Genomic DNA, 21,562 nt, shown 5'->3' on the forward strand with positions numbered 1-21,562 from the left:
GTTGTTGTTACAACCACATCCCATGTAAATACTTTCATTATTAGAGAGCACAACTTGCTTTCAAGTTAGCCTGGTTGGGGAGATAATCTTTGGGCGGCAGCAGAACAGGGTGAAATAAAACTATGCCAAGATATAAATTATGATCATAGGAAGTGCCAGTCACCTAAGGTTTGTCTTCTTTGGGATTCTGTAGAAGGCTTAACATGCTCATATTTGCTAAGGAAAGGACAAGCACCGTCTTAAACTGGATATCACTTAATAAATTCTCTCAGTATTAAAAATGGGAAACCTCTGTGTACAATTTCCCAGCATCTGGAGGCGGCCTGAAGAACAGGTGCTAATCAAGTGCACTATCTCGCTCACAAAACACCTTGATTATGTAAGCCTATCTCTCCTCTGTGATTTGAAACAGTTTCCATTAGTAGCTAAGCTAAAGGTTGTGTCTACTTTAATGAGGAGTCATCGGTTAGTATCTTTGTATCATTCCAACTGGGCTAATGAAACACATGATGTGCAGAATTTACTCACTGATCATTCGTAAAAGATTTAGGACGTAAATGACACTAATCCTTAAATGCTCAAACATGTTTGTTGTTTCAAGGTCATCTCAACCATCCTTCTGAATGGGAGGGCATTGATAAACACTTAAAATGCTATTAGATCTTTGTGTGTAGTGCTTAATTGGTAAAACAAGCAATTGGAGGGACTTAGGGCCACATGCATCAAGCTTTTTTGCATTCGCAAACGGTGCGAATCTCAAAATTCGTCCGTTTGCGAATGCAAAAACCTTTTTTGGGATGCATCATTTTTTTAATTTTTCGCAATTTAAGAAATCGCAATTTTTTGTGATTTCCTAAATTGCAATAGCATTTAAAAAATCGCAAATTTTGCGATTTCTTAAATGCTATGCATGATTTTTTTTAAATTGCGAATTCGCAATTAGGAAGGGGAAAATTACCATGAAGTAAACCTTCCCTTCATGGTAATTTGCGAAAAGTTTCAAAAATGCACAAAAGTGCATTTTTGAAACGTATATTTTACACACACACATGCCCTTGGGACATGTGTGTGAGTAAAATGTACTTACGTGACATTTCAGGGGTGCAGGGGGGGTCCTTTGGACCACCCCCTGCACCCTTGAAATTACATTCTCATTTTGCGATTCCTTAATTGCGAATTTGCAAAATGAGAATGCCTTCCCATTGATTCCTATGGGCCTCTTGGCCCATAGGAATCAATGTAAAGCAATTCCTTAATTGCGATTCGCAATTAAGGAATCGCAAATAAGGAAAATTAAGAAATGGCAAAAACTTTTGCGATTTCTTGATGCATAGGAATTTGCGATTCCTAAATTGCGATTCCTTAATTTTCGCAATTTAGGAATCGCAAATTCCTACAATGATGCATGTGGCAGTTAGTGTTGACTAATACCAAGGTTGTGTAGTCTTGATTTCATCTCATGCCTCTATTTTCAACTACCCACCACTATGTCTCTTTAGCTCACTCTTGCAGTTTCTTTTTTTCACTTTCTTTATCTCCCCTAAGCCTTTCTCTCTCTTTCTCCTTGTCAAACTCTGATTGTGCAAAATAAGTACTGAAATGAGTGCTGGTGCTCACCACCTGAAGGTGCTATTTCTAGGGTAGACGATTACTGATTCTGATTTCTGAGCAAAGCTTGCATGCCTCCAGGTCACACATCTATGGTGGGAGGGGGTACAGCATCTCGCGTCAAGCAGAACTCTTTCACTGTGACCATGTGTGCACCGTACTCTCCTCTAGTTTTCCTTTTTCAAGTTTGTCTATAATCCTCTTGAATTCAATCATTTTTATCTATGTTGGTGTCACTAAAGGCTTTACTTATCAAAGGGGAGATTTCTATTCAGACAGAAGCATCAGGAATCTTGTTGCTTGCACAGAGGTTTGTTTTAGGAAGCAGCATTGTACACTTTGGTGCTTTTCGAGAGCTTACACAGGTTGAGCTGCCAGGTTTTTGTCATGAGCTGGATTTGGAATTAGGCGCCTTGATGCCCACTGGGCTAAGTCTGCGCATGATAAGATTCCCTTTATTATTATTACTTCAAAGTCAAATTCTATCCCAAAGCAGCGCCAATGTGGATGCCTTTCACAAGCATTTTTTAATTCCTTAAAGTGGTCTTTAGCAGAAAGGGAGCCTGATGGAACCAGAGCACTTTTAAATTACAACAAACAACAAAAAATTTCAGTGGGTGTTGAGAATGATGTTTGAAAGTATGTAGTAGATTAGACATGTACTACTGCTTACCAACAAGATAAAAAGATCTAGGAACACAGGGCTAGAGCTTAAGGAGAGTTGGGTGAAAAGAATTTGGAAAATAGGGATAGGGCTTAAGGAGAGCAGGGTGAAAAGATCTGGGAAAACAGGTATAGGCTTAAGGAGAGCAGGGCGAGCTATAAAGTTTCAAGAAGAGAAGGCATACTTGATTTCAAGGGAATACAAGAGCTTTGTGTTGAGGCTATTCAATGAATGTAAGCGTATACTACTTACTGACCTCTAAAAGGATTTAAGCTTTCTGTCCTCTCAGTGTTCAGATGGGTCTTGGGGTACTGGTTACCTTCATATTTAATTTTTAGGGAAATGTCTGGCACAGTAAAGACATCCTCATCCACAGGCCCTGTAGTGAAAGAAACATCTGAGTAATTTGTTTAAATCTCTTGTGGCATGTAAAACTTAGCTGTGTCACAGTTGTATGAGAGCAATGTTCATCCTTCAGTACATTTGGTAAAATTTAACGGGTAATGTTTAAGAAGCTATGGAGGAGAAGTCCTTGATACGAGTTCTTCCCATTTACATGAAAACTAATATTGAAGTTCAATCATATAGCACGTAAATTAGAGAAACAATTAGTACATTGAATAAAAAATGACTACTTACAAAGCAATAAACGAACAAATAATAAGTTAAAGAAGACATTTGGCAATCTACAGGATAACTAAAACAGTAACTAAAACGGCAACAATCAAACTCTGAAAAAAACTCAACCTTTGAGTCCTATAGACCATCAAATTAGTTATCTCCATGAATTGTTAAAAAACTGAATATAGTTACATGTGCGACTAGTTCCTCTTTTTGCAATTCCTGCAAATTTTATATTATTTAATGAATGAAGTACTAAATTAATCACAATCCCTGTCAAAACTAACGGGGCTAACTAACCCTGGCAGACTGGCACCGTGGTTAAAGAGTTATTTTTAAATGCAAGCATAAGCCACAGAATCAAAATGAATACCGCCTTAACTTGGTGGCCATGTACTTGCAGTGAAAATGTTAAATTGAAAGAAATAATAACTGCACATAATTTGAATATAACAGTACGGTTGATTCCTAGCAAGTAGGTATTCTTGGTATTCTTATAACAGGTAGAGACCCCCTTTTTAGTTTCAATGCACATTAAGGGAAAATAAGATTCTTATTGACGCAAAGAAAGGGTGCTATTGCTTTTGAATTAATGTAACTTGAAGACATCGTTTTTTCATCCCTGCTTTCTCCATTGTTTACCATTCTCTATCTTTATTTTCTTCCATCTTTCTTCCTTTTCGTCCGGTCGCTTGCTTCAAATTGTGTCTAAATTCAGTACTAGATTCTAGGTGGCACTAGGCCCATACCGTAGGTCTGTGTAGAGGGCAGGTTTTTATCTAACACCAGAGACCGCAGTCTCGTGGGTGATATTATAGAACTCTCATTAGTGTTTGTGGGTTGTACAGAAATTGTTCTGTATACCGCTGTGCAGTGTGTTGTGCTTGAGTTGCTGAGTAATGCCTTTCCTAGGTTTGGGACACAGAAACCCATTCTATCATATAGAAAGGCTAGCACATGACAACAATTCTGCAATGCCTACCTGACCCTCACAATTTGCGAAGACCATGTGTAGAAGAAAAATGCTCTTGGACTTGGACAGGTTAGCTCCAAATTCCACAACCTCTCACATCACAGGGGTATACAAAGTAATATGATGCCCTCGGACAACTACACTCTTCAGAGATACTAGTCACAGTCTCACCCACTTGTGCAAAAGAATATCATCTCCATAAAAGGAAACAGTGACATGACCTAGAGTAATCTGCAAATCACTGGCTGTGTGGCGATCCCAGATACGATACACTGCGTTGCGACAAATTATGTCAGTTGAGATGCCATAAGGGTTATGGATGAAGGCTACGATTTTACTTGGTATAAGTGATGTGATACAGAAGGGTATAACCAGTGCATGGAAAATGTGTGAGTTATAGTTAATCTAGTGTGGCTAGTGAGGTGACAACAACAAAGGATAAGTAGTTGCACCAGTTATAGTAATTTGAAGGTGGTGCGTACATTTTACATTTAAGATAGAACTATAATTTCTAATGTTTGTGTAGTTTAAATTGGTTGTATAGAAAGAATAAAGTTTTCCTAACTATAACATCCCTAACCTTAGTTTTTCCCCGTGAATTAAAAAGAATTATCAACATTTTTTAAAAATGTGAAATCGAAGAGTTTACTGTCGTCATGTTGAATGTCATTAAGTAGAGCGTGGTAGAGTGAAGAGTGTTGTAAAGTGTACTGTCGAAGAGTATAGTGTCGTATAGTGGAATAGTGTGGATTGGAGTAGAGTGGAATGTGGTTCAGTGGAGTGGCATAGAATGGAATAGGGTACAACAGAGTGGTGTAGAATGGAGTGGTGTAGAGTGAATAGTTTACAGTGGAGTGGCCAATAGCTGTGTTATCAAAGGGAAAAGGCAGTCATAGTTTTTAACACAGTATTTGGTGTGTTGTACGGTCTGTGTTTTGAGCGCTCTAAATTTCCGTTTTATATACTGGCAAGCAGTAGTTTGTATTGTTGTTCACTATCTATTACCACTTTTTTTAAAGTAGGAATAGATAGATAAATGTATTTATTAAAAAACAATTCACATATTTTTATAGCAGTAAAGGGTGTCATTTGTAAGTATTACTGCTCGACTCCTTAGTGTTTTCTGCATATTTGAATGTGTTAAAAATAGAAAATAAACTGCAGTACAGCATATTTGTAAAATATAGTGTCGTGTATATTAAAAAAAAAAATATATATATATATATATATATATATATATATACATATATTATATATATTAAATACTGTGAGGTAGTATGTACATTTTTAAAAATGTATAGATAATTATAAATATTGTTTCCTACTTATTACCACGTTACTAAAGTGGTCATACGTAGGGAAAAAAATACCAAACCTAATACTTACCTAGATGTGAAGGCATAACGCAGATCACAGCCAAACTGCAAATATGCATGCAGACAAACAGATGAACACTGCTTTGACAGACAGGATGGTGCCTTTCAGCAGCCTCCTGGGTTCCCGGTGCTAAATTTGGCCCGGGGTGCGGGGCCGCGCAGCCCCACTCCCTAATGGCCGGGCCCCAGGGAATGGGGTTCCCAGTCTCCAGGGCCGAAATCAGCCAAGGGAAGGGGGACCCGCCCCCTAACACAATCACTTTGCAAACGCGCTTCCTGGCGCACCACTAGAGGAAAGATGAATTGCTTTTGGCTCCTGAGGTCCTTGGGGCCCAACTACCCCTACTGTTACCTCTAGTAAGTCCCACACAGCAGGATTTCTGAGAAGCCAAACAGGAAGGACTGTAACTATTCATGGTGAACTAAGGGCCACCAGCAGGCCATTGCTTATTACTGCTAGGCCTCACAGTGTTCGAGCGGCAAGGAAGTGGTGTACCGGCCGGCCTCATTCACACATAGTAAACCCAGTACACTCAGAATATTTAATCAAACCATCCCACTATTCAATACAGATTGCTTTCACCTAACAGCAGATCTCAGGCAAATTAAAACAAAAAGAAAAATAGGTTTGCAAGAATTTTAAATAAATTCCAATGCAGCACCAGAGCAACTCCAAATAGTGGCTATTTTGTTGCTTAGTGGGACATCCAACACCTCAAACATTTTGCTCTATGAATGAAGGGATTTCTTACCAATAAAATATTTGTAATGTTATATTAGCTTTTTGTCCTGCCAGCTTGCATTTCTTGTAGTACTCCAATACCAGAAATCTGAATCAAGAATGTTACATATAAAAGATAAATTTCCTTGTGGGCTTTGCCACAGGCAATAGCTCAAAACACCATGTAAGTAAATACTTGCAATTCAGAGCTTTGGCTCTCTGTGGTACTATGCGGAACATTACCGGCTTACCTGAGCTGGGGCTATTTATGCATTCTCTTCCTTTAACATCAGAGTATCCAATTAAATGTTCTTTCAGTTGCTCTTGGATACTCCCATCATTGTCAGAAGTGAAAGATGGAAGCCCTGTTGAATCAAAATAACATTTGTATTGTGAATCTTTCTGCAGTACAATATAATCTATGCAGTATTTGATTACTGCTTCAGAAAGGATCATGACAGTCAGATATAAAAACCTCACACTGCACTGTTCTCATGTTGTGTGGGCTCTTGAAAGAGAAAGCCCTAGTGCTACTTGCTATGAGTCTTACTTTACACAAAGACTGAACCTGGAGAGAAGCATGAGAAGGATACTTCGAAAGAGAACCACCCCAAACTGATTTCGAAGTTTCAGACATTGGCTCAACATTTTCTGTCAGGAAACTGTGCATAAAAGTAAGATCTAAAACACCCTACTTTGTTCCAGTCCCAAGATCTTCTTGACCAAGGAAGGGAGGTAGTCCCCAGACTACTCAAAGAGTTGCTGTGTAACCAGAGATGGTGTCTGCCTGTCTGACAGTCAGTGCCCCAAAAATTAGAGAATACCACCTTGGAATAACCACTTTCTGTTGGAAGACATGAGGGTCAGCTTGAGGTACCGAGATTCTTGCCTGCCTGCTATGATAGAGGAAGACTACTTTTTGACCATACCATACTGAGAAGCCATGTCTGCAAGCCTGCAGCAAGGAGTCTGTGGTTTAAAGGAGGAAGAGGCAACTGCATCCACCACCTACCGAAAGTGACATGCACATAAACTGCATGGGTTAGCTTGCTTCCAGGGCTGTGAAACAGACACGCCAGGCCAGTCCAGTGGGTCTGCTGGGATAGCAGAATTACGACTAAGGATCAATAAACTATTGTACTTGGCTGCATATTAAATTAGTGAGAACATTAGGGAGAACTGCTCTTGAGCCTAACCCTGCCTAATTGCATAGAAAGGTGGACACAGTACTAGAGGGAACCTTAATCGCAGCGGAGAAAAGGACGGTTACTGGGAAGTGCCTCCTTTACAGAACACAGAAATATACAACTCTGTTGTTGTACAGACTGACATGTACAGTATTTAGTTAAGCTGTGGGAATAAAAAGTACTTGTTTCATAAAGATAAGCACTTGGCTGGATATTACTTTATTGCATCTTGGGTGATTGTTGAGTTCTGAGCCTGTACACCCCATCCCTGAGAACTCTAACTGCTCAGCCTCACAACCTTGAGAGTCAAGTGCGGGAAGGATTGCACTTGGCCCAATGTTCAGAGCCATAGCAGGACAGGCCCCAAGAAAACCAGTGGCAAACTACCTCAACCATCAGGGTTGGGGCCCAGTAGCTATGCCTGCCCTGGGACCCCCCCCCCATGAGTGGATCTAACAGTAGCTAAACCCCCAAGCACTCACAACCCGTCCCTTGATGGGACTACCCAGGGGACAGCTGGGGGCACAATAAAACCCTGGTAACCTGATTGGAATGGAGTGCCAACACTATTGCATACTTGCCAGATGTCACAACTCATGTTAGGCTACGGCTTTCTGCTGAAACACATGCAGCACTGTGGGATCTGATTACCAAGTAAATCTGCCCAGTAGACCTGACAGGGCCTCCTTTAAAAAATAGAGTCTCTTGGCTGATTAGACCAATCCAGATGGAACAGACACATACACAATCATTGTGCATCCCCATGTGTTATAGCCTGCCCATCAGGGTCCTGTAACAAGAATGATGAAGCATGTAACAATACCCTTCCTTGCCTGCTAACTGAATCACTATCAGATATGAGAGCTCAAATTGGGGATAAACAACACATGGAACTCAGAATCAGTCAAGCCACTGTGAGTCTCCATCACAAATGATCAGCAGCTGGGAGCACTGGGTGAGACCATCAGCAATGAGTGCATGAGATGCCAGTAAGAGCATAATAAATATAGGCCTCTCAGCTCAGAAGATATTCGAATGCTGTGAGTGCCCAGGTGATAGATGGAGATTTTACTGTCTGTAGAGAAGCAGCAAGTTCTCCTACCAGTGCCTTTTGATACAATGCTGCTAAAGTAGAAAAGAAGTAAGAAATGATGCTGTGGGCAATTTACACTTTCCATATAGCATGGGTGTGCAATGGAGCATTCTATGATGTGTTGTCCTGATTGTGTCACCTGCAGTGCAGGTGAGTAGGTGGTGGGGGTTCTGCAAGGCAGGTTAAACACTTCTCCAGATCAGGCCATAGAGACCCCAGCATGACTGGCTCACACTCTGCTTATTGCCCGATAGCCTACTGCCGACCTTGAAGGATCCGTCTATCTACATTATACAGATAATAAATGTATATGAAAAACAAGGCATGTTATAATATTCTGTCATGGCTCTTTCTCCATTATTCGAATCTTAACAAACCAAAGTTACTTACTTTTGGTAACGCCTTAACGTTAGAGAACATATCTAGCCGCAGATTCCTTACTATTTAAATTTCCCCAGACAACAGACTGGATCCTGAAGATTTTTCGTGAGCAGTACCCCGGCACGCCAGTAGGTGGCGTTGATCTGCTCCATGTCTGTCGTCGTCTGTGCCGGAAGTGACTTTGTGGTACCTATATAGGCGGCATCCAGGTGCCCTGACGTCAGTTACTTTTCACACCAGAAGAAAGGAGCCATAAATAACACTGGCCACTGGTGTGTCAAAACTAGGGCCCTGAAGATGTAATTATTGTCCCTAGATATCAGTTCGTAGGGTGGGGAAGATGCGTGGGTTGGTAAGGAATCTGCAGCTAGATATAGTCTATACAAGATAAGGTGTTACCAAAGGTAAGTAACCTGTTCATCTAATAGAGACTTCTATCCGCAGATTGCTTACCTTTTGAATAGATACCCAAGCAATACCATCCCGAGAGGAGGATCTTCAAACTAATTTCAAATGAGAAAGTACTGAAGGACTGAACGGGCAAAGCGTTCATCTATGCAGACCTGACTGTCCAGGCAGTAGTGTTAGGTAAACGTACCCAGCGAAGCCCACAATGCTGCCTGACAGATATCCAGGACCGCCTTGTCTCTGAAGAGACGGTGTCATCAAAGGGCTTGTCCATAAGGGAAGCTTAAAAATTACGCCGGAAAGCCAGTCGTCCTCAGCCAGGCATGGCGCTCAAGGGCCACTGTAGCGTAAACCACAATGCTGTGTCTCTCCCGTCAGTGACAGCTTGGGAGAGTACAGCCCGGGCCTCCTCCGGGAGCTGTGGCAGCACTAGCGCAACTGTATCCCACAAAGTTTTGGAATAACGGCCCAAAAGGCATGCTGTGTTCACGGACCACAATAGTAGGCTGGTGGAAGAAAACATGTTCCTCCCAAATTAATCCAGGTTCTTGGATTCCCTATCCGGGGGAGCAGTAGGGAAAGCGACGTGGGAGGTGTGGGGTTGGACCATCAAGCTCTCATGGGTAGGGTGTTGGATGAGGAGGTTTGGGTCCCCATGTGTGGGGTGATGACAGCGGGCAATTGTCCTATTAACAAGAGCTCCTGTGCTGGGTTTGGACCAGGTACCATAAAACACATCAGTGAGGGCATCATTGAATAGGAGTAGGGGTTCCGACTAGGAGACTCCTGGTTGTAGCACCTCAGTCAAGAGATTAGTCTTGACAGCTACCGAGGGTAGCTGAAGGTCAGAGACCTCAGCCGCCCTCCGCACAACCATGGCATAGGACGCTCCCGCCTCTGTAGCCACAACAGGGGAAGAAAGCAGACCAGCATCTGAAGAAGTATCTGAGCCGCTAGCCTCACCCAGTTCCTCATACCAGTCCATACTCTGTACTTTCTCATAGGGCTGGTTTTCTAAAGGGTCCATCGACCCCTCCAAGTCTTCCCCGAGGCCTAGCCCATGAGAATAAGGGGTCAGGCTCTGATTTAGGAAGCAAGGCTCTTGTCAGTGTTGGAATTGGGGTTGTGCAATACCTATCTAGCACCATGTCGGTGTCGGAGATGAAAATGGGGATGGCGTCAGGAGCAACGGCATTGGGACAAGCGCCGGGGAAGGTCAAGATTGCACAGCTGGCATCAGACCGAATCCAGGAATGGATCCCTGGGGCCCCACCGGAACCAGGGACAGAGCAGAACTAGATGGGGCCTCTGCCAACCCTGCATTGCTCAAAAGCACATCCACTGGTTCGGGCCACCAAAATATGAGGTGCATGGCCTCATAGAGCTCCTTGAATTGGGCGGGTGTCTCTCCAGCCATTGGCAATTCAGTGAGGCGTGGAGCCGACTCAGGCGCAAGTTCCAGGGAATGAGGTAGAGAATGCAGAGGCTCTCTTATCTCGTCGGCCGACAAACAAGGAGAAGAAAAAGAGCAATTTGTCTTCTTGTGCCTTTACCGGATTGTCCTGAGGACTTCGAATGGGACGAAGAAGACTTCGGGCTCTTCGAACGCTCCCAGGACCTTTCCCTTGAGCAGGACCTCGACTTCTGTTGAGTCACGTGCCGGGCTGCTTGCAGCTTCAGGGCCCACTCCCTCAAAGTCTTTGGGGCCATGGCCCGGTAATCAGAGAACTACTTGGTGTCCTAGTCGTGCTCCAGGCACCACACACAGAAAAGGTGCGTGATTGGCACCGCCGTCGGTTTGTGACAGGCACCGCAGGGCTTAAAACTCGTGTGAAGACACCTTGACACACCAGAAGGTAAGACCTCAAAAACAGTTGACAAAACACTGAAAAAACCTCTGTCAAAAAATTACAAAGGGGTAGGTCTTCTCTGGATCAGCGCTAGATGGCACGGAAAAAAAGCGGATGTCTGCGCTCCTGGGTGGCACCTGTATAGGTACCGCAATGTCACTTACGGCACGGCCGACGATGGATGCGGAGCCGTTCGACACCACCTATGGGTGCGCTGGGGTACTGCTTACGAAAAAATTTCAGGATCCAGTCTGACGCCGGGGGAAACTCAAAAGGTAAGGAATCTGCAGCTCCAAGTCTCTATCAGATATATAACTGTTTTACATTCCACTAAAACATGGTTTAATACAACACATTATGAACTTGTCTTTAAAAACTTTTCATAATTCTTGTATCTTACCAAAATCCCTTTATTATATGAATCTGAACAAAATCACAATTTATTTGTACATTGTGCATTTCACTCTTCAAAAGACATTTTAGGACATGCATAAACAATACTGCCTTTTAAAGGTCTTGACCTTCCTGGCAAAACACCCCCAATTTTTTTTAATCAATCCTTATCCGGGGCAGTCCTTTAAAGTTTTGCCGCTGAACCTTTTATCTTCTGATATCCTTCATTTGGACTGACATATATTCCCTTTGCTAACCTAGGCAAAGCCTGTCGCTCGGGTAATAGACCTCACAACGAGAAGGTATTCATGTACAAGCAACTTGGACAATTCTCTTTTTATTTCTAGTTCTCCAACTTAAATAAAGCCCCTTAGATATATAAAGCTGAGTTTTAAGACTAGACTTTAAATGATCTTTTGTCATCTTGGTTGTAATGAATTATAGATCTATCTTTTCACCTTCTGGGAGCCTAACAATTCCTCAATTAGTCGGTATCTTCCTCTATGTAAGGACCCCTGTGTTGGGGCCTCAAACAAAGTTAACCTTGTTAAGTGCCAAGAGAGACACTCACATTTCAGCTCTATAAATGGAAGTTGGTTCTACAGGAGGTAGTAGTCAATCATCACCCTACTTTGCTGTTTACGAACACATACTTGCAATATAAAATTTAAAATTATAAGTCCCAAAATGCAATTTGCTGTTGATCAAAAAACACAATATTACATAAATGTGTTATACAAAATGCATCCTCTTGGCGCTGAGCAGGACAGCAGCACCTCTACCTCCTCACAAGGAAATTTTACGTCTGCACTGGCAACTAATGTGATAGAAGGTTGATGCAGTATGTGTTGTGAGACTGTGGGGGCGGGGAAGCAGCAATTATGTGTGTTACGTCACCCGGTCATTCCTGGGTTTTTAACCAAAAGGATGTTACATTTGGGAGCTTGTAGTGACATCCTTCCCAGGGATGAGGTGATCTTGCAATGTTAATGCCCAATTGGCGCACTTCTCTTAAATGCTAGAGGTGCTGGCCAATCACCTGCTGATTTAGGGCCTCTTGACTACAAGAGTTCACAATTCTCCTTATCAGTATCACCAAAGTAGAACATGATTATAAAGCTATGTTGAGTTACATCTTCTGTGCTACAGCTCCTTATTACCCATCTCACATTTAAACAAATACTGGCAATTCACAGGCATTTCTGTGCAATTAAAGTTCACAGTGTCAATGATCTCACAAGGGAACCAGTGCCCAAGCCATGTTTGGCATCCAACTCCACTCCAGACTTTTTATAATAAGATAATAATGGGTTTTAATTTGCTTTGCAACCAAAAATGCTACTCTGGAGAATGCAATACATTAGTGAACTTGCATGAGTTGTTCATGAGCTTTGCAGCTGTCCTGAAGCTGTTTCCAGGCTACAGCACAGAGAAGGGACAATAGTTAATTAGCTTAGATTACCTGGACATAACTACTTTTGCTTGCTAAATATTGTCATTTAAAGTGTCACACGTGAGACATTATCAGGTCACACAGGAATCTTGGAAATGGTGCACATAAGCAAGATGACAACTCAGTTCAGGGGAGTGCACTTCCTATGACCATGTCAGACACTTTCAGTCTCTGCGCCGCCTTAGCAACCGATGTAGATTCACCAGAACATCTTGAGGAGACATATTTATCAGTGGCTTACTAAGGGGCTAATTTTTGAAACATCCAGCAATTAGGGGAACCCTTGAGTGTTATGTGTATTTGTAAAGTGCACTATCACCTGCGAGGGTATCCTGGCGCTGAGTAGTTGTGTGTGCCCCTAGCACTACCCATGGTAGGATGGTTAAGTGAAAAGTCAGGTCTTAAACTTCTTGTGGAATTCAAGAAGAGAAGGCTCTGATAAGGAGAGGGAGGTCGTGCCACGGTTTAGTAGCAATATAAGAGAACGCTTGTCCTCCTCATCTAGTTCTGTGTATGTGTGGGATGTTTGTGAGCAGTAGTCCTGTGGAGCAGAGGTGCCTGGATTGTTGGTGGAAGGAGATGCAACTATTCAGGTAGGTGAGGCCTGAGTTGTGGAGTGCCTTTTAATTTAAGGAGTTTGAATTGAGCGCGTTTGTGTATTGGAAGTCAGTGTAGTTCCCCGAGGTCTGGTATAACCCGAGTTCTGTATGAGAGGATGAGAATGAGTATGATTGCTGTGTTCTGGATAGTCTGTAGTCTTCTAGTGAGTTGCTTGGTGATGCCGGCATAGAGGGTGTTCCCATAGCCCAAATTGCTGGTGACTAGGGCATGAGTGAGCTTTTCTTGTGTTGCTTGTTAGCCATTTGAAGATCTTCCTCAGTATATTTACAGTGAGAAAGCAGGATGCAGTGATGGTGTGGACTACTGCGGTCATGTCCAGTTTGCTTTTGATGATTATTCTGAGGTTCCTGACATGGGTTCATGGTGTGGGTCCGAGTTCAGCCACCCAGCACTTGGAGTTCCATGGTGAGGTGTCCTTACAGAAGATCACTACTTCTGTCTTGTCGGTGTTGAGCTTGAAATAGTTGGCCTTCATTACGTTAGAGACTTCGGTCTTGCAGGCGGTGTACTTGTTCTTTGTCTGAGAGGGAGAGTATGAGCTGCGCATCGTCTGCATAGGAGAGGATGATGATTTTGTGTTTGACACAGGCCAGAGAAATCCTTCATGCATTGAAGGGTGGGGATGAGCAATGAACCTTGAGGGACTCTGCAGATGAGTTTGCTGGCTTCCAAGGCGTAAGGTACCAGGCTGATAGCTTGTGCTATATCCAGTAGGAAGGAGCAGATTCAGTGGAGGGCGGGTCCTTGGATGCCAATCGCGTGCAGGCGCCTGATGAGAATGGGGTGTGAGACCATGTAAAATTCTGCAGATAGATCCAGGAGAATGAGGGCTGCCGTGCTTCTTCTGTCAAGGATCATGCAGATTTCATCTGTGGTAGCAATGAGTGCTATTTCTGTACTGAACCTGAATCCAGCCTGTATGGCATGGATGAGTTGGTGGTTGCTGAGGTGTTTCGTAAGGGGTTGGTTGATAAGTTTTTCTAATACTTTTGCCGGGTATGGAAGGGAGATGGGTGTGTAGTTGGAAAGTGTTGCTGGGTCAGAGGATGGTTCCCTGAGCAGGAGCATGACGGTGGCATGTTTCCTGGAGTCCAGGAATGTGTTCAAGCTTGCTGGCATGGCTCTGGTGGGACCTGCTGGGGCATTTGCAGTCCCTCACTCACTGGGTTCCTGTCTGAAGCATCTCTGAGGAGCAGACCCTATAATTTCACCTGTCAATCTATTCACAAATAATTTAATCATACTGACAGCCTCAGAACAATAGTATTACCTGCCTCAAATGATTGATAACGTCTCCGGTGAGGCATCTCTGACAAACAGCAGCCAAGTACATTTCCATTTTTTTCCTATCAATTACAATGTTCGTAAGTTCTTTCAGGCAAACAGGCCAATCATGATATAGATACACCTTCCCGTGGGAGAACACATTTCCGCCCACACAGTGCATTTCACAATCCCAGATAAACATGGAGAGTCTCAGTCAGCATCCCTGCTTAAACACATTCAGCTAACAAGATGGCGACCATGCTCACCAAACCAAACATAGTTCCCACTAAAACAAAGCAGCCTGTTGTCACCCAGTAAACTCTCACAGTTTCACAGAGGCAGACACAATCCAAAGAAAGTAAGCCCTACAAGGGAGAGGCTTACATAACAATAACTGGTAAAACTGAGAGGTGGCTGATATCATAAGGATTGCCCTCAGTCTCGTCTGATATATATATACATTATTGCAAGGAATTATCAGAGGGATATCACATGACACTAAAACAATCCTGGTAATATAATCTAGTTTGGTAGATTAACTTGTAGATAAATGTAAAATACCTCATTCACAAATGATTACTGTACAGCCAAGTTTAACTATGGTGCACAAACCTTTAATCATTGGACACAGCCCAAAATTCTGTTTCACAGAGACAGGCTCTACAGAAAGTTACGCCCAAGGTTGGAATTCAGCACTGCGAAACATTCACATGCATGATGTTATTCTTGTAATACTAAGTTCAGAGTTAGGGTCGAGAAAAGGAGCTTGAGGGGTGCATAATTCATGGAACAAACAATAACTAGAAGCCCCGGAGATAAATACACATAAGCCAACACCTGTAAAAGGCAGACATATGTTTCCTGCATTGGATAGGGATGGAAGAACTCCCAAATTAAATCTGGGTGGAGGGAAAGGGGCTTCTCCACAAGCAAAATATGTTTCCATACATATTTCTTTTCACTTAATGCAAGCACGTTGCCTACCACCACCAATCAATCCTCATAGGAAAGTGCAGCAGAAGAGGAGAAGTGCACCTGAAAATCTACAACCCAATCAGGGTCGAATGTGTACTTTAGAGAGGTTTTCTAAAACCTTTGAAATTTTGAAATCTAGGCAAATGTAGATGCATGTCAATTCAAACTCCTCACATTCAAGGCATTCTTACATTTACGACTTTCTACTTTCCTTTTGTGTATCAGATACAGAGGTGTGCAGTGAGGAGACTTCATAATATTGCCTGCAGCGCTCTTAATCATCACATTTCTTTGCATGTGTCTTTCCCCAGGGCAAAGGTCCCACCATATCAGCCAAAACATACAGAAGACCCAAGCACATGCACCAAGACCCAAGCACATGCACCACTCCACCTGCACCTATGCTCTCTTCCATTATACACTCAGGTTTCTCCACACCTGGCTCATTTGACTTAGCCAACTCATATGATTTATGCACTCACTGGCGAAAAGAATAATGTGAATGAATTGCACAGACTCATATATGTTCCTGGAAAACTGAAGGAGACAGTATTGTGAGATACATGTAGGTCCTAATCCCACCACCATCTTCCCTTTAGCCATGAGAACATTCTCAAATACTGCAAGAGTTAACCTGCAACACCACTTCCCTGGAAAGTAAAGAAAGTCAACCTTAGAAACGATGATGGGTTTATATATAAACACATTGAAGTGCAGTTATGGTAAAAAAATATGCTATTTCAAATGCAATCTAGGGCATCACAGACCTGTTATTGCTCGATCTTGTGTGTTTGAACGCCACTTGTCCCTTTAAGAAGTTGGACGCCAACCGCTGGGGTTCGCATAACTAGCTAGCATGGAGGAGTCTCGTTCGTTATCGGATTAGCCAGATAAATCGCTCCACCACCTAAGAACGGCCATGTAACACCCCTAGCAGAATTGAGAAAGAGCTATCAATCTGTAAATCCAATCTGCCAGTCTGTTTCAACATGCCAGAGGTTGTATACCTTGAAGACCTGCTGCATCTTTGAGTACCGTCTGGTGTGAGATTTACACCATTTCCCATGGATTTTCATGGACCACGAGAGCTCACCGGACGCTGCCCGAATCACAGGATCGACTGACACATGTTCAAGTGCTGTTCACATGGAACCCTTCTCCACTTAGGCCTTTAAAGTACTCGTCTCAATATTTGCTAATACCATCCACGATTTTCAGCGGTTCTACCTGGACCCTCGCCCCGGGCTTCCGTGCACACCACATCGGCCCTCCTACACGTCACGCCTTGGCCCCAGCAGCTCTCAGCGCTGGCGACGGCCATGTATGGACCCGACGCTCCAGCGCCATCCATTTTCAGGGCTAGTTGATTCAGCAGGTGAATCGTTACACACTCCTTAGTGGATTCCGACTTCCATGGCCACTGTCCTGCTATCTATCAACCAACACCTTTTCTGGGGTCTGATGAGCGTCGGCATCAGGCGCCTTAACCCGGTGTTCGGTTCATCCCGCAGCACCGATCCTGCTTACCAAATGTTGCTCACTAGGCAGTCGCATTCCATGCCCAGCTTCACACCAGAGAGCCGGGCTTCTTACCCATTTAACTGCTTGGGTGTCATGGACGTAATGATTATGTCCTCAGCTGCAGTGCTGCTGTGCCGAGGATGCAACCAATACGTCCTGGCACTCACCCACGGGGAAGCGCTTACGTTCCTCCCGTGGGCTGCCCCTTTCAAGCCCCCGCCAGGGATGGCAGCGGAAGCGCTTCCGCTGCCACCACAAATCCCACCATCAGCAATCTGATGACGTCAGTGTGCTCATGGTACGCCAACCATATCAAGTGCAGCCGGGGACACGCAGGAAGCAATTTGCTTCCAGCACGTCCAGAGAGAAGACGACCTTTTAGTAAGACCTCCTGGGGGAGGGGGTTGTCTTTGGAAAATAGACACGGGGGAAACGAAAGAGTTTTTCCCTTTACCCATGTACCTGTTTGAAGTGGATTTCTGCTCCACAACCACGATCATGGGTGGGTCACGATAATGGAGGAGGAATCCCAACTCTAGACCACCAGCAATTTTACTTCTTGTTGTGGGGGAGTGACTCCTTAGGCAAGGGTCGATCTCCAGGGGGCACATAATACCCGTGTTTCAACCCCCCTGGGGGTAGATCAGACTTTTTTGCCGGCAATCTGCCCCCAGGGGGGCCGAAACCCACTATACCACCAGGGATTTTTATTTAGGCATAAATTACGGGGCAAGGGTTGCTCCCCTTGGGGGATAGATTATTTTCATATTCCACCCCGCCCTGCCATTTTTAGGAAGATCTGATCTCTGATTGTTTTCTTGTTTGGAGAGCGACCCCTTGGGCCTGATAAGGAAGCAGTCGCTGTCTTCATATTGGTCTACTAGTCCCTTGATGGTAACGGCTTAATTTCCTGCAACCATGAGTCATAATCGGCATTTGTTTCTTCTTCGGATGCCTCTTTTTTTTGATAATGCATTAATGTTGCCACACGATCACCCTGATTGTGACTGTCTTTTTAAGATTCAGCCTCCTTTTTATCACTTTATAGATCAATTTTTAGAGATCTATGTTCCAGGGAAAGAAATAGCTGTGGCCACCTTGCATGGGCCCAGGACCAACTCCAAAAAGTGAAATCAAGAGTCTGGGACTCTGGCTAGACAATGACCTCTCTTGCAAAGTCCAAGCCAGAAAAACAGTGGCCACCTGTTTTGGTTTGCTAAAATCTATTCCGAAAATTCTTCCCCAGCTACCTGAGAAGTCCAAAATAATCTTAGTCCAAGCCTTGATTTTATCTAGGCTTGATTATGGCAATGCTATCTACTTGGGAGTCCCGACTTCGGTCATCTGCAAGCTTCAGGTGGTCCAGAACTCAGCGGCTAGACTGCTGACTGGCATAAATAACCGTACCTCTGCCAGACCAGCATTGAGATCACTTCACTGGTTGCCCATAAAGGAACGTATGCATTTTAAGGCGCTCTGCATTGCCCACAAAAACCTTCAGGGCAAAGGTCCACCTATTCTCACCAATCTCATCAAACCCTACAAAATGCCCAGAAATCTGCGGTCCAATGATCTCCATCTGGCAGAAGTGCCTAGAATTAGTAAGTCTCGCTCCAGAGGCCGTCTCTTTTCCTACAATGCATCGAAACTGTGGAATTCCCTGCCTCTTTCCCTTCGTCAAGAACCCAACCTCCTTACGTTCCGCAAGAAACTAAAGACACAGCTTTTCCCTTAAAACAAAAAACTCAACCCTTCCGCCTCCCTTCTTTTTGTTCCAAGCGCTGGGATGCTCCCGGGTAGCCATGCGCTATATAAGAACAGCTTCCATTCCATTCCATGCGTCTTTGGTCCTGTTCAAGGGCCGACTGGTTTTCAGGCAGTACATTCCTAGCAAGAGGGCACATTACAGAATTAAGATGTATTGCCTATCTGAGAGTAGTATTGTATATGTCTATTATTTCAGGATGTACAATGGTCCTATTCCAGTATTGACCACCCTGGTTTTCTGTCCACATTTGGAGTTAGTGAGAATATTGTGTGGGAACTGGGTAGAGGACTTTTTAACATCGGTCACCATTTATGTGTAGATAACCTTTACACTGGTGTGCAATTGCTCAGGGAATTTATCAGAGTGGACACTGTTGCTTGTGGTCCAATCCACTCTAACCATAAAGGTTACTCAAAAGAGCTTGTTTGTAAAAAACTTGAGAAGGGACAGTGCGGTACCTTGCATAGCGATGAACTTCTAGCTATGGAAATTTCTGACAGGAGAGATGACTACCAATCAGGATGAAAATACTTTACCTGTGACTGTTTGGTGTCAGGTTGCTGGAGCGCACAAACCTGTGTGCATTTTAGACTACAATATGCACATGGATGGTATAGATAGAGTAGATCAGAGGATGGAACCTTGCACTGCTGTTTGTAAGGCATACCTGCTTTTGTTGTATTGAAGGATTGTTCTCCAGAATCAAAGATGACATTTGTTCAGTTCCAGTAGTCTCTGATAGGCAGCCTTGTTGTGGTGGAAAAGGCAATTGTTCCTAGAGAAGCAGTGGTGGAGGATGTGGCTAGACTGAAAGAACTGTGGCATAAGAAGCCCGGTTTATGGCGTGAAAAACATTAGGCTGATAACGGTTCAGTGAAAGAGGAGTTGAAAGAACGAGAACGCGAACATTTTGAAAGGTATTGACAATTCACAATGACGAAGGAGTTGGGAAGTGTTTACAACTGATAGTTTACAGCCGTTTGCAAGGTGGGGTGGTGCAGAAAATATAGAGGTGGCACTTGTTCAGAGGGACTGCGGGAGAGGAGAAAAACGTTAGAAAGGTGGGGGTTAGGTAACTTTGATGGAGGTTGCAATTTGAGGGGTACGAAGGTTGCAATGTAGGGGGCACGAAGGGTGAAAGACACTCAAGAGAGTAGAGGTACCCATTGTAAGGCGTAGCATTAAGCTACGTTTCTTAGCGGGAAAACGTTGATTTGGGAAAGCGCCATGGGTTAACGTGCATCTGGTATGGAGTGGGATTGGACTAAGCATAGTCTAAACAATGTGTTTTGCATTTTAGATAAACTAACCCCTGACGAAGGGCCGGACAGAAGGCCCGAAACGCATTGCGTAAACAAGTTTTATGGATGAGGATAAAAACTTACGCACACTTTCGTGGCGCAGAATAAGGCTTAGATTAGCATTTCTGCCTCTTTAGAATGCAGTGAAAATGTAAGCGTTTCCCTTGTGATTTGCGCAAAAGCATGAAGAAATGATTACATTTTGATTACTATGATGAAATAAAAGAACTTGGAGATAAAGGATTGAGTTGTTGGCATTAATTAAATGCAATGGACATTAAAGCTGTGCACCCGGCATGGGGTGGAATCCACCCCTAACCAGTGAAGATTGAAAGATCGCCATTTTCCTGTGCACATTCCTCCCACGGTAAAAAAGAAAACTGTCCCACTAAGAAATGTAGAGTCTGTGTCCCAAGAGGTATTCCGAAGGAGAGTCTTGTGTACTGCCCCGATTGTCCTTCTAATCCTGGGCTGTGTGTGCCCATATGTTTTAAATTGTACCACATGCAACAGAGTTTTTGGGTGCAACAGAGAGCATCAAAGTAAATCGACTAGTCTGTATCGTTTTATATTTTTTGCTCAGATTTCATGGTTGAAATTAGTGTGATGTATTTAGTTAGAGCAGTTGTGTTTGTAGTTATAGTTTTGTATCTACTTCCAATTGTTTTGTGTTTTCTCTTTTGTTTAAAAAAATGTGATGCGGGGTGCATGGATTGGTGCTTGGCTGGCAGTGTGCGTGGACTGGTGTTTGGTTGGCGGTGTGCTTGGGCTGGCGCTTGGCTGGCAGTGTGCGTGGACTGGTGTTTAGCTGACGGTGTGCATGGACTCGCGTTTGGCTGGCGGTCTGTGAGTAGTGACTTGCTGCTGGTCACTACACCCACTGCTAGCCAAATATCAGTGCACACACTCCGTCAACCACCAGCCGGTGTTACTGCTGTGTCATTCATGTGGGTGTATGAAAGCGATGGACCCTTGGATAGCGCAGTCTATTGATGTGAGTGTCGTAATGTGCTGGGCACGGGGATGGCAGTGTGAAAGGTCTTGTGTGTGTCACGTATTAAAGGTGTGGGAATGGCCTGTCAAGCTGTTGGTGCCTTGACGCGGCTTTACAGCTCACAAGCTGTGAGTCATACGATCAGTTTTGGGAATTTTCAATCATTAATACAGTTTCACTTTTGTGAAATCTCTTGTTAACTAACTATACACTTTGAACCTTTCACCCACTTCGTGCCAAATCCAAGCAGCATGTGTGTTTACTTAAGGAATAGATGGATGGGCAGTAATATTTGTATTTTCTGTCTTTCTCTGCCAAGGTGTACATTGTCTCTAGGGAAAATATACCAACTCTAGATATTTTCGTAAACTAAAAACCCAGGGGAATA

At 43.6% G+C, this 21,562-nt stretch overlaps 1 protein-coding gene across 1 annotated transcript in view; it reads right to left on the reverse strand.

Moving 5' to 3' along the window:
• The window catches only part of LOC144762609 (uncharacterized), a 265,230-nt gene that overhangs the window by 157,736 nt on the left and 85,932 nt on the right, over window positions 1-21,562 (reverse strand). The window contains exons 4-5 of the mRNA XM_078647837.1: window positions 6,215-6,328; window positions 2,529-2,651 (exon numbers count right to left, since the gene is read on the reverse strand). Coding sequence (XP_078503963.1) covers window positions 2,529-2,651; window positions 6,215-6,328 — 237 coding nt within the window. The remainder of the gene's footprint in view (window positions 1-2,528; window positions 2,652-6,214; window positions 6,329-21,562) is intronic.

This window comes from Lissotriton helveticus, chromosome 6 (assembly GCF_964261635.1).
Source record: "Lissotriton helveticus chromosome 6, aLisHel1.1, whole genome shotgun sequence".
NCBI classification, from domain to species: Eukaryota; Metazoa; Chordata; class Amphibia; order Caudata; family Salamandridae; genus Lissotriton; species Lissotriton helveticus.